Source organism: Loxodonta africana, chromosome 9, assembly GCF_030014295.1.
Source record: "Loxodonta africana isolate mLoxAfr1 chromosome 9, mLoxAfr1.hap2, whole genome shotgun sequence".
Classification (NCBI taxonomy): Eukaryota; Metazoa; Chordata; class Mammalia; order Proboscidea; family Elephantidae; genus Loxodonta; species Loxodonta africana.
In genome coordinates, this window is record NC_087350.1 from 4,020,778 (window position 1) to 4,034,630 (window position 13,853).

Sequence of the window (13,853 nt, forward strand, 5' to 3'; positions counted from 1 at the left end):
ACCAACCTGGATCAGAAATGCTTGGGAAAAAAAAGTTACATTGTTGCTGACACGTACTGTACTGAACGTGTATGAACACGTACAGACTTTCTTGTTATTCCTTAAACAATATAGTATAACAAATATTTACATAGCATTTGCATTGTATTAGGTGTTTTATAAGTAATCTAGAGATGATTTAAAGTACACGGGAGGATGTACGACTGCACCATTTCACGTGAGGGACTTGAGCATCCCTGGACTTTGGTATCTGCGGGGGTCCTGGAACCAATTCCCCGAGGATACCGAGGGATGGCTGTAGTCAAAACAGAAGCCTGAGAGGAGAGAACTTCCCTCGCGCCCTGCTTCTGCTATAGGCTTGGGAGTGAAGTTACGACTTGTGACCAGGATGGAGAACTTACATGCTTTTGACCATTTCTTCTCTAGCATTTCCATTGTCGTTTTGCCGTTCAAAGGCAGGACATTTTCACATTTATGAAAAATAAAATTCTAAACCCTTGTGGGAGTTAACTTTCATCTACATGTTATGGTCTGGTCACCTTCCACTCCTGCAGAAGGTGTCTGCAGCCTGCTGCTGTTGCACTCGGTACGCTCCCCTCATGTGAGATCAGCGGTAGGGGCTTGGGATCAGGGAAGAGGAGAGCTGGGTGGAGATGTTAAAGCAGATGAGACAGCATGCTTTAGACATCTTAAGGGGACTTTCTTGTACCCCTTCTTATATAATCTCAAAACATCACAACTACTCAAACATAGTATTGGTTTAAAGTATCAGTTTTTGTGCCTAAATTTAGTGCTCACCTGCTGGATGTGGTTTGGACTTGTGTAAATTTGGGTCATAGCACCATAATTTCATGACGGTTGGCTCATTTAGGCAGTTGGAGAGTGGTTGATGCTAGTGAGCAGTAAACTAACCAGTTAGCCTTGCTCACAAACTGTTGTAGCCAAAGACTTCTTACAAGCCATGGCTGCTTGTCTGTAGATGGACAGTGTTACTCAAAACGCAGATGCGAACAGAAACATAGGTGGGATAATGGAAACCCGGTATTCTGGAAGAATGACATAAACGATGATGGCATTGCTGGCAGATGATGTAGGGTTAGGTTTTTTCCTTAATCGCTTTTTAGTAATGTTATTTTTAGTCTCTAAAACTGTTTTTTATAGTCTCTAAAACCGTTTTGTTTGATCTTTATATATGAGTTTGTCATAAAATGAAAAAGCATGGTTTGTAAGATACAATATAACTTTTGATTTTTTAACTTTAGAATAACTTTAAAAAAAGTCGAAAGAAGAGTGAAATTCCAGTTCAGCTGGATTTGGGCGGGATGCTCACGGCACTGGAGAAAAAGCAGCACTCTCAGAATGCAAAGCAGTCCTCCAAACCTGTGGTGGTCTCAGGTAGGAGAGCCTTTTTTCCTCTCAGACAGGTGGGTGAAGATCTTTCAGCTAAACTATCTTGTGAATGTGTTCGATCGTAATCAAAAGTTATTTAAATAGGCCTTTACGAAGTAGATCTTACTAGAAAGCGAGGCATTTTCCACTTGATATGATGACACTGTGTACCTGAAAATCTCATTTTCCGGTGTCCAGTTTTCCAGAGGTCTCTACGGTGCAGGCGAGGAAGCTGCACTGCATAGAACGTTATTACCTGTCCATGCTAACAGCTAGTGACAGCGTTGAGTCAGTACTGACTTAGTTGTTCTTTCTCCTCCAAAACATGTTCTAGAGCCAAGATGGGTAAAATTGACACCAAGTCGTGAAAAGAAATCTGCATATTTGCCATGATAGTCTTTTAGGTGTGTTTCTTCCTTTTGAGGCGCAGAGTATTTATTTTTAAGTGTACTACGTTTGTAAAAAGAAAAAAGTAGGTACCCAATGGAATTGATAAAGAAGCTTTTACTCAATGCTTGGGTTGAGTTCTGTCTTTGAGTTTCCTGGTAATCTGTAAAAAGGGGACTATAAAACTATGCCAGGTTTGATGGCATTAGTCCCAGAAGGGATGAACACATTGTGCCTCTTCCGGAGAGGTGAGATGTTTCTCAGGAAAGTTTTGAGTCACACAGAAGAGCAAAATAAATTGCGCGTTGGACACTTTGATGCTGACCACCTGGATGTACAGTTGTTAGTGTCTCACTGTGTCTGCTCTGTCACATAACTTACCTCAGGGGTCAGCAGACTGGCCTGCCAGCTGCCTGTCTCTGTTCATAGGTCTTACATAAGTGTTGTCTGCGGCTGCTTTTGGGGTTCATGAACGTGCAGATGGTTAACATGCTCGGCTGCACACTAAAAGGTTGGCAGTTCAAGTCTACCGAAAGGCACCTTGGAAGAAAGTCCTGGTGATCTGCTGCTGAAACATCAGCCATTGAAAACCCTCTGGAGTGTACTTCTGCTCCAGCACACATGGGCCGCCTGGGCTGGGGTCGGCTCTGCAGCAGCCGATGGGGCTGTTCCTGTGCCGTCACAGCAGTGCAGCTGCAACAGAGACCCTGTGGCCCACAAAGCTGGAAATGTTTATTATCTGGCTCTTTAATAAAAAGCCGCAGACCCTTGATCTATCCATCCGTCATTTGACCTTTGGCAGTTCGGCTATAGTGCCCAGGTTTGGATCTGTTTATCCTACCTGGAATTAATTGCTTGAGTCCCTTTGAGTCAGAATTGACTCAACAACAACGGGAGTTGCTTGTGGTTTTTGGCTCTGTAAATTAAAGATTTTCATCGGATTTGGGAAGTTTGGGGCCATTACTTCATTTTGTCCACTTCGTGGCTGCTTTTGGGGAGAGTTTTCTCTGCTTCCGCACTCTTTTGTGCCAGAAGTGACTGTCGACACATGGTTACGGCTCTGCACAGAGTCAGGTGGTTACAGGCCTGTGCAGAGTCTCGTGGTTACAGCCCCGTGCAGAGTCACGTGGTTACAGCCCCGTGCAGAGTCACGTGGTTACAGCCCCGTGCAGAGTCTCTTGGTTACAGCCCCGTGCAGAGTCTCGTGGTTACAGCCCCGTGCAGAGTCACGTGGTTACAGCCCCGTGCAGAGTCTCGTGGTTACAGCCCCGTGCAGAGTCACGTGGTTACAGCCCCGTGCAGAGTCTCGTGGTTACAGCCCCGTGCAGAGTCACGTGGTTACAGCCCCGTGCAGAGTCTCGTGGTTACAGCCCCGTGCAGAGTCACGTGGTTACAGCCCCGTGCAGAGTCTCGTGGTTACAGCCCCGTGCAGAGGCTCGTGGTTACAGCCCCGTGCAGAGGCTCGTGGTTACAGCCCCGTGCAGAGTCATGTGGTTACAGCACAGTCTCGTGGTTACAGCCCTGTGCAGAGTCTCATGGTTACAGCCCTGTGCAGTCTCGTGGTTACAGTACAGCCCTGTGCAGGGTCTCGTGGTTACAGCCCTGTGCAGAGTCATGTGGTTACAGCCCTGTGCAGAGTCACGTGGTGGCGGTGGGTGGTCAGCACGATGTCAAACTGGAGGGAATGAGCATAGACTGTTGCAGGAGCTCAGGTGAGATGCTGAACTTGGCAGTGGCCTTGGGGGTGACAGAAAGGTGGCACGTGTGAGCTCGGTCAGTAGAGGGGGCAGGGTTTTTTTTTTTGTGCTTTGGGTGAAAGTTTACAAATCAAGTCAGTCTCTTATACCAAAAGTCACACACCCCTTGCCGTGCACTCCTAGCTGCTCTCTCAATGAGACCGCACACTCCTCTTCTGCACCCTGTGTTCCCTGTGTCCGTTCATTCAGCTCCTGTCCCCCTCTGCCTTCTCATCTCGCCACCAGACGGGAGCTGCCCACATAGTCTCAAGTGTCTACTTGAGCCACAAATCTCACTCCTCACCAGGATCATTGTATATCTTATAGTCCAGGCCAGTCTCTGTCTGTAGAGTTGGCTTCAGGAATGGTTCCAGTCTTGGGCTATCAAAGGGTCCGGGGACCATGACTGTCAAGGTCCGTCTGGTCTCAGACCATTAAGGCTGGTCTTTTGATGAGAATTTGAGATCTGCATCCCACTGTTTTCCTGCTCCATCAGGGATTCTCTGTCAGGGCATTGCGGGGGCGGGGGGGGCTGTTTTTTATGAACAGCTGATAGAAAAATAGAGTCAGTCACATACCATGTGAGCAAGTCTCCAAAGGTATAAGCAGTTGTGTTTTAGCTAAGCAGCCTGGAAGAAGGGTATAATAATTTTGGATGGTAGGAATATTTTTATGCTTAGGTTTATGTAACTTGTGCAAGTAAAAGGTTCTTTGACGTTAAGCACGTAATTGGCGAGGTAAGACTTAATGGGCATACCTGATCGGCGCAACACCAGTTTAAAAAATATACTCCATAATTAAAGGAGGGTGGGTAAAATACATTTAGGAAAATATGGGTGGTGGTTGAAGCTGGATGATGGGTACATGGGGGTTGGTTGTACCATTCACTCTTACATGTATGTTTGGCAATTTTCCTAGTAAAAGGTTAAAAAATAATAATAATAACAGAAGTTAGCTATTTCTTTGAAATGGTTACTAAGGTAGGAAGTAGACCAGGAGAGGAAAATAAAATTGGAGTATCCAGTAGTAATCATATTTCATTGACTGTGCAGAGCAGTTGCCACCAGTGGAACTGATTGGGTTTGTACATCTGGAAAACTCTACTAAATCAACTGGAAACTTTATTGGAATCTCGTAAGGGCCTTGTAATGCAGCTAGATAGAAGATACACGTACAAAAATCAGTAGTTTGATGGAAGTAATGATGAAGAGAGACTTAGGCACAATAGCAGTAGTTAATATAAAATGATGAGAAATATTTTTAGTCTCGAAATGAAATACACACATTTTTAGATTTTACTAAGAAATAGGAGATTTAATCAAACGGATGGGAGAATAGGTCTCCAATTATTTGATAACGTTTTGCGGATCATGTCCAAAAGCTAGCCGGAGTTTTTTAGAGTCATGCCAGTTAAAAGGTTGTCTTAGGAAGCCATCTGACAAAGATGCGAACGGGGCTGGGGCCGGGGCCCGGGCAGCGTGGGGCTCCTTCCGGCCTGCGTAGCGCGAGCTCCGTGTGGGGCCGGCGTGTGGTGCACGGCGCACACTCTGTTTCAGTGGGTGCAGTGCCAGTCCTTTCCAAAGAAACAACGTCGGGGATGAAGAACCACCACTTGAACCAGGTGCAGACCCCTCACAACCCCTTAGACTCCAGTGCCCCGCTGAGGAAGAAAGGGAAGCAGAGAGAGGTTCCCAAGGCCAAGAAGCCAACCTCCCTGAAGAAGGTGAGTAAAACAAGGCACTGGAAGGCTTCTTCATGTCATCTGTTCACATGTACTTCTTTCAGCGTTTAGGTCTGTGTAGGCCTCAGGGTTTACACTGTGTGAGTGTTGCATCAGGATGTGTTCGTGATTCTGTGAAAATACTCTCCCGCTCCCCCAGCTTGATGGGACATGTGGAGCACGACTGCTTGTGAGGGAAAGTTTTGTTTTGTTTTTGTGTTTGACTCTACAGTGACATGGACAAAAAACCAGACACAGGGAAGTTATATTTTCCTTATATTCACTGTCTATCATGATCCTACCCTAGATGATCTGTCTTGTATTCGGATTCACTGACTCTGAAGCCCTCTCTGTTAGGCCTGTGACAGACGTCCCCCTTTGAATGCTTACAGTAGCCCTGTGGGGTCTGTGGTCGGTCCCGAGGTCACTCAGAGGGACTGAGTAACTTGTCCTTGGTTAGGAAAATGTCGTACATCAGCCATGGCTTCAGAGTGGGGTCTCGTATGCCCTGCTCTGTCACGGGCCACCCCTCCCTACACTGAAGGTCAGAGGTCGGGCAGGTCTCCCAGAGAAAGAGAGCGTGGTGACACTCTTAAGGACACAGTTGTGTTGTCAACAAGTTGGAGTTGGGCAGTTTATTTTCAGAAGTATTTAGGTGATTTAATCATTTCTTTTTTAAAGATTATTTTGAAGGAACGGCAGGAGAGAAAGCAGCAGCGTCTCCAGGAAAATGTTTCAGAGGACGCTGTACAGGACATGGAGAGCAGTGGAGGCGACCAGTCCCTTCAGCAGGCTGACCCCTCAGGTACTGGTCCTGTTTGCGTCTTAAAGAATCCCAGAGATGGGAGCAGCCGGGGTGGAGCTGAGCCGCGTGTGCAGCAAACTGTCTGGACCTTTGCCAACACCATCCACCTTTGTGGTAAAAAAGCAAGTCAGGGCTATACGTCAGGGGTGTGTAATAAGAGAAAGTACACGCGGATGGCAGGGTCAGACTTCTGGCACCCCGGCCCTGGGAGTCTGAAGGACAGAGGAGGCAAGGCCACCTAGTTTGGTCTGCATGGCACTGGATGTCCTCATAACTTGGAATAGCTATGAGATTAACACCACTGACTACAAAGCTACTTACCCAGAAGTGTGCAAGACAGGGTAGCCTAACAAATAATGTCTGTATGTTTTTAAGTAAAATTTATTGAAATACGCATTCAAAAAAGTACACAAGTCAAAAGTACACAGCTTGAGGACTTCACAAAGTGAACACAGAGCCCAGATCAAGAGAGAGAACAGAAGTCCAGAAACACCCCCACTGTCCTGGTCACAGGCCTTCCCACCCCCTCCCCAGAGGCAGCATACCCCGACTGCAGCACGTGGGTGTGTCTGTGAACTTCACATCAGTGGAGTCATACAGTATGTGCTTTGTGTGTCTGCTGCTTTCTCTCCACACGATGTTTGTGGAGTTCATCCGTCTTGTGCCACGTCAATGCAGTTCATTGTGTTCATCATTGAATGATACTGATTCTCGTGTGTGGACATACCAGGCTGCTGACGGGCATTCAGGGAGTCTCCACTATGGGGCTCTTGAAAGCAGGGCCGCTTTGGACAGGGTGTGTTGTTTTGGAGAACATGAGTACTTGCTGCTGTTGGGCATTTGCCCGGGAGTGGAATTGCTGGGTCACGGGCAGGCTTATCTTCAGCTTTAGTAGAACCTAATAAACAGGTTTTTTACCAGTTACACTCCCACCAGGAGTATGTGCCGTTGCTCCACATCCCTGCCAGCCTGTGGCACATGTCTGTCTGTCTCATGATGTCCTTCTGGTGGGTGTAGTGTGCTCTCCTTAGCTTCTTCATTCAGTGATCTGTTACCTTGCTTTGCATGTTGATAATCCCTGGTGTAGTGGTCACGTGGGGATGTTAAGCTCTTGCTAGGTTTGAACACACTTGCTGAGGGTCTAATAGCTGAGATACTTTAGTTCAGCTCTCATTTAAGGGTCAGTTGATCACTGAATGGTCAAAAGTGCAAAAAAAAATTCAGAACTAAAATCCTGGCTCTTAGAACTTTCTGATATGAGAGTCTTAAGGTTAAATTTCAAAAATAAAAAATAAATTTGGGTGTTGGTGTGGTGGCAGTGCAGGGAGAGGCAAACAGACCAGAACGCTGTTGTGTCCGTCCCCACTAATTTTTCCATCTTTTCCCACGGCATTTTAATCTACTTTAATTGCCGTCTGTAAAAGCACTCGCCACCAATGTGTATTAATGTGACGGGTATGTGCAGTTGGAGGTTGCATTCTTGAGACTCTTGGGTAGGCACTGTTGGGAATGTCATGGCGGTAGGTCCATGTTTGTTTGTGTGCCGTGTTCCACACACCCTACAGGATGATTGCTTTGCTTTGTAAATCTCCAGGGGAAACAGAAGAATCGGTCTCCTCCACCCTTGTAGAGGAAAGCGGGTCAGAAGAGCCGCTCAGAGCTGAGCCCCAGAGTAACACAGAAGCCTGCCATCTCGGTCTCCACTCCGCCAGCTTCCCAAAGATCCACAGCCGGAGGTTCAGGGAGTGAGTAAGCCCTGGTTCCTGTACCCTTGCCCCTGCTAATGATTTGAAGAGAGGAGTCATATGCTTATGTTTGATTTGGCAGTTATTTCTTCCACTCTTTGGATTCTCAACACCATAAAGCTATATATAGTTGGGCCACGCGATCTTTTTGTCCTAGTGGTTTAAAGTGGCCAAGTACCTCGTTATAACACTTTTTCAGATAGCTAACGACTGTGTCTGTATCTGCTTCTACAGAAGTTTCTGTCCTATTGGTAATGTGTGGAAGGAGGCGCCCTTGGATCCCACTTGAGGGTGGTGTCATTCTCTGTAATCCCTTGGGGAAGGATGCCTTTAGCCCCGCTGGCCTGCTCTGCCTTCTCTACCTTGACTTTTCTTCCTGGGTAGACTCTCCAGGGATTTGTGTTCACAATGGGGAGGGGCCAGGGATGGAGGCAGGACCCTTCCTTGTAGGAGAGGTGTGGCTCACCACAGGGGGCGCAGAGGTGTTCGTCCCTTGTACTTGGGGCCGGGGGACAATGCCTCAGCCTTTTCATAAAATGAGGTCAGTCAGGAATTGCACATTTTTCATTAGTATTACTCATCAAAATGTGGTTTCTGTCTACACCTCTTCTCTTCAAGGTTTGGTGGGAGTAGTGCTGGGATGGTTACAGGATGTTTCTTTCAGTTACTGCAGCCAGATGCTTAGTAAAGAAGTCGATGCTTGTGTTACGGATCTTCTAAAAGAGTTGGTACGTTTCCAAGACCGCATGTACCAGAAAGATCCAGTCAAGGCCAAGACCAAACGCCGACTCGTGTTGGGACTGAGAGAGGTTCTCAAACACCTGAAGCTCAAAAAGTTGAAATGTGTCATCATTTCTCCCAACTGTGAGAAGATACAGTCCAAAGGTGAGAGCAGCTGTTTGCCCTTTGGAGCGGGAGCCCCTCTGCAGTGGGGCCTGTGCCACAGGCCCGTTCCACTGCCAGCAGTGGCTGAGAGCCGTGCCATAGGACTAGGCAGTGCACTTTGGTTTTTTAAATGACTGCTTGTTTCCAAAGTCCATTTAACTTAACCATCAAATACCTAATCTTCATCAGGGAGGCAGGCCTTCTGGGGTTTTGCATAGTGTGTTCCTAATGGGTCCATGTCCCCTTAGCCAGGAAGCCTCTGGCAGCGGAAAAAGGGATGCCTTCTGCATGCAGAAAGCCCGGAGCCTCCCTGCTTGGCTCTACCGCTGGAGCCCCAGCCCAGAGCTCTTTCTCCGGTGGTTATTTGCCCAGGACTGTAATGGCTGGGTCACAGGGCAGACTTACCTTCAGCTTTAGTAGAACCTGTCAGACACCATGGAGTGTTTGTCCCTGGCTGCCGTGCAGGACCTAGATGGGGCTTCTGTCAAATTTAAATTTAATTGTTCAGTCCGTGATTAACTGATCTGTCCATTAATTAAAGGTGTGGGTGTGTCGGAATACTCTGCCATTTGAGGTTTGTTTTGTCGAGTGTGATGTGCTGGCTGGGGCGGTAGACATGGACCTCGTCCTCTGTCCTGCAGCTCCTGTCATCCTTCTCGAATGGCTGTGCCCTGCAGCCCCACACTGAGGAATGCTTAGGTTGTTGTCACACGTCCACAGTTGTAAACAAGGTCATCTTGTACAACTGTCAGTGCCTGACGTGTGTGAGTATGTGCCTAGAAATGAACGGTGTATCCCATGTAACTGTAACGCCTGTTGCCATGCTGCCTTTCCCAGAGGCCCCTGCAACCTCCCCCCGCCCCCTGGAGAGTTTTCTTAGCATTTTTCACAACTGAGACTGAGCATCTTTTCACTTGTTTCAGAGCTGGATATTTTCTGTGAGCTGTCGGTTCTTTGCCATTTGTCTTGTGGGTGCATACAGTTCTTTTTTATGTTGATTTGTACTTTTTTAATAAGAAAGTTTGCTCTTTAAGAGTTGCAGTTATTTTTGTGGTTGTCGTTTGTCTTTTAGTGGGGAGGTGAGGGGAAGGATGCAGAGGTTTTAGGTGCTGTGTAGGTTGGTATTTGATATTTTTTTTTTTTATGGCATCTAGGTTTTATGTCATTCTTAGGCCATTCCCTACTCCATTGATACTTATCTGATCTGGTTTTTTCCCCAGTTCTTCCATGTTTTCATTTTTTTTGTTGTTGTTGTTGTTTAAAAAACCTAACCAATAGATAAGTGCTAACTTTGGTGAAGGGTAAGATAGTACGCAATACTGGGGAAGCCACCACAACCTGTACAAGGCATGGAAGCTCCACAGACAACATTCAAACTCCCTTAGGGACGGCATTGTTGGGCTGAGGGCTTTGAGGACCATGGTCTCAGGGAACATCTAGCTCAACTGTCATAACAGTTTATAAAGAAAATGTTCTGTATCCTACTTTGATGATTAGCATCTGGGGTCTTAAAAGCCTATGAGTGGCTGTCTAGGATACTCCACTGGTCCCACCCCATCTGGATCAAGGGAGAATGAAGAAAACCAAAGACACAGGGGAAAGATCAGTCCAAAGGACTAATGGACCCCACCTACCACAGACTCCACCAGACTGAGTCCAGTACAACTAGGCGGTGCCCAGCTAGCACCACTGACTGCTCTGACAGGGATCACAATAGAGGGTCCTGGACAGAGCTGGAGAAAAATACAGAACAAAATTCTAACTCACAAAAAAAGACCAGACTTACTGGTCTGACAGAGACTGGAGAAACCCCGAGAGTATGTCCCCCAGACACCCTTTTAGCTGAGTAATGAAGTCACTCCCGAGGTTCACTCTTCAAAGATTATAGACAGGCCCATAAAACAGAATGAGACTAAAGGGGCACACTAGCCCAGGGGCAAGGACGAGAAGGCAGGAGGGGACAGAAAAGCTGGTCATGGGGAACTCAAGGTTGAGAGGTGGAGAGTGTTGACACATTGTGCAGTTGGCAACCAGTGTCACAAAACAACATGTGTATTAATTAATGAGAAACTAATTTGCTCTGTAAACCTTCATCCAAAGCACAATTTTAAAAAATTAAAAAAAGCAGTTGTCAAGTGGATTCCAATGCATGGTGACCCCATGTGTCTTAGTCATCGAGTGCTGCTATGACAGAAATACCACAAGCGAATGGGATGGCTTTAACAAAGAGAAATTTATTTTCTCACAGTCTAGGAAGCTAGAAGCCCAAATTCAGGGTGTCAGCTCCAGGGGAAGGCATTCTCTCTCTGTCAGCTCTGGAGGAAGGTCCTTCTCGTCAATCTTCCCCTGGACTAGGAGCTTCTCAGTGTAGGAACCTTGGGTCCAAAGGACACACTCTGCTCCCAGCCTTGCTTTTTTGGTTGTATGAGGTCCCCAACTGTCTGCTCACTTCCCTTTCATCTCTTATAAGATAAAAGGTGGTGCAGGCCACACCCAGGGAAACTCCTTTTACATTGGATCAGGGATATGACCTGAGTAAGGGGTTACATCCTACCTTAATCCTTTTTAACATAATCCAATCTTGCCTCATTCATCACAGGCAGAGATTAGGGTTTACAATACATGGGAAAATTCCATCAGTCACAAAATGAAGGACAACCACACAGTACTGGGAATCATGGCCTAACCAAGTTGCCACACATTTTTGGGGAGACAGTTCAATCCATAATACCGTGTGTGTCAAAGTAGAACTGCGCTTCATAGGGTATTTAATGGCTGATTTTTTGAAAGTAGATTGCCAGGCCTTTCAGGGTGTGTCTGGGTGGATTTGAACCCCCAATCTTTTGGTTAGCAACTGAGTGCTTAACTGTTTGCGCCCCTCTTCATGTTGAGGGAGAGAGACTGTGTTTTGGACTGAAATACAGTGTTAATCCCTTCAGCGTCCTGTGTTGTATGTGGGATAATCCACCTTCTTCCCCCTCCTCCCCGACCTGAAGCCCTGTGCATCAGAGGCTCAAGTTTCAAATATGTGGGCCATTCTGGACATGGGTTCTGTCAGTCTGCATCGCCTCGTGTAGAGCAGAGTAGCTTCATAGCTGGCCCAACATCAGTGTTCTTTCCCAGAATGTCCTGGCTGCTCTCACTTGTGTGTGTTCTTTTCCTATTTTTTATTTACCAAAAAAAAAAATCCCATTTGTAGTAAGTCACACTGTTTTACAGTTTTTGGTTAGTGCAGCGTTGACATCTGTATCGTTTGGATCACTGTACCTGGGAGCCTAGATGCCTTTTTACCTGTTCACATTCCTGTCGTGTTCTTTAATGACATGTTGAAGTTTTTCTATAGATCTTTCATGTTTCCTGGTAAATTTATTCTTCTCCACGTAATTTGCTGTTGTAAATGGAGTCGTTTCTTCCCTTATACGTTTTACTTGGCTGTTCTTTGAATGTGTAAGTACTTCGAGATTTCTGCATATCCATTGTGCACAAACGCCCTTAGGTAACTCTGTTGTTGGCGATAATTCCTGGGTGATTTGTCTGCCTTCTCTGGGCTGACAGGTGCACCCCTGCACCCGGTGCCCCTCCTTCCCTCCTCTACTCGCTGGCCTTGGCTGGTGCTTAGTGCAGAAGCAGGGTCAGGGTGCAGAGGGGTGCTGTGCCCTTTGGTCATGTCAGAGTGTGCGGGCACTCAACGGGAGCCACAGCTTGCCTGCCTCTTTCTAGAAGAAACTCAGGGGACAAGTGACGTCACCCCTCTGTGCCTCTGGCTTCTTATCTGTCAGTAGGGATTCAGAAATCAGCCTTGTAGGATTTTTGTGAGAACTGCTGGAGTTAATACATGCAGAACAATTAGGTCAGCACTTGGCACATAGTAAGTACTCTGTGAATATCAGCGAACGCTTTATTTTTCTCACCAAGCATAGCACTAGCATTTGAGGTGGGGAGTTGATACATTTATCCCTTTAAGGAAGTATCTCCCTGGGGAGTCGGTTTTCTTCAACGCCTGAGATCTGTACTGGTGTACTTGAATGCAATGACTTGGCTTTTTCCCCGGTGAAAACCTGGCACAGGCCACTGGCTGGATTTCCTTTGTCATTTCCTTTTGACCCAGGGGGACTGGATGACACTTTGCATACCATTATTGATTACGCCTGCGAGCAGAACATTCCGTTCGTGTTTGCCCTCAACCGCAAAGCTCTGGGGCGCAGTCTGAACAAACCCGTTCCTGTCAGTGTGGTGGGGATATTCAGCTACGACGGAGCCCAGGTGAGGTGGAGCAGAGGCTGCTTTGGGAGAAAGCCGGTGTTGAGGAGAGGCAGCCGCAAAGGCAGAGCCTCCTGATGAAATGGTAACCTGTGCCCTTGGCAGCCACAGAGGGCCGTGGCAGAGCGGAGTCCTTTTGCTTGTTGAGAGGGGCTCTTGCCATGCTCCCTGAACAAGGCCCAGGAAGCTGCCAGCTGCTGCCAACTCCAGAGTCGCCACCACCCTGGCCTCACCCTAGTCCTGGCCCCACAGGCATGTGAGCAGTGATGCCCAGTGTGGCCCTGCTCTCCGAGGGCACCGCCACCGAGTTTTGGGAGCTGGTATCCTTGTTGTTGGTCTCGGAGCATCACCACCATGCTGTCTTCTGCCCCAGGACCAGTTCCACAAGATGGTCGAGCTGACGATGGCAGCCCGGCAGGAGTACAAGACCATGCTGGAAAGTGTGCGTCAAGAGCTGGCCGAAGAGCCCAGGGCTGGCAGCCCACCCAGCCCGCCCACGCAGGGCCCAGGCTGCTCTGCAGAGGTTCCACGCCCAGCCCCGACAGAGAAAGAAGAGCCACGTTACAGTGAGTGCAGGGGGTGGCATGGTGCAGGCTCAGCACACCACAGCTCTTCATCACAGTCACCTAGAGGGCAGGGGCCGACCAGGACAAGGCCCTGGCCAGGTCCAGGCCGTTTCCTGAAGTGATCTCCTCAGGCTTTGTGAGTTGCAGGCCTTGTCAGTGACTGAAACTTCCTGGCTCAGGCTTTGAGTCAGTGTCACCTTGACAGACGGTGGCTTAAAGATGCCTGTGGCCAGGTGGGACTCTAAGACAGGTACTCAGGGAGCTCAGGTAAGTTTTTCAGGGTGAGCGTTTCCTGAGCTGTGCTCTCTGAGATGGAATAGATGGTACTCATGAAAGGGGGCCTGTGGTCCAGCAGGCAGG

The 13,853-nt window shown here is 47.6% G+C and overlaps 1 protein-coding gene across 9 annotated transcripts in view; it reads left to right on the top strand.

Annotated features, from left to right (window-relative positions):
- SECISBP2 (SECIS binding protein 2) overlaps positions 1-13,853 on the top strand; it is a 50,990-nt gene that overhangs the window by 16,942 nt on the left and 20,195 nt on the right. For all 9 annotated transcript variants that reach the window (XR_010322913.1, XR_010322914.1, XM_064291010.1 and 6 more), the window contains 7 exons: positions 1,263-1,395; positions 5,069-5,235; positions 5,914-6,037; positions 7,632-7,782; positions 8,447-8,667; positions 12,776-12,930; positions 13,301-13,493. Coding sequence is in view for 7 of the 9 variants with exons in the window: in XM_064291010.1 (XP_064147080.1) it covers positions 1,263-1,395; positions 5,069-5,235; positions 5,914-6,037; positions 7,632-7,782; positions 8,447-8,667; positions 12,776-12,930; positions 13,301-13,493 (1,144 nt within the window). In the remaining 2 variants the exon portion in view is untranslated. The remainder of the gene's footprint in view (positions 1-1,262; positions 1,396-5,068; positions 5,236-5,913; positions 6,038-7,631; positions 7,783-8,446; positions 8,668-12,775; positions 12,931-13,300; positions 13,494-13,853) is intronic.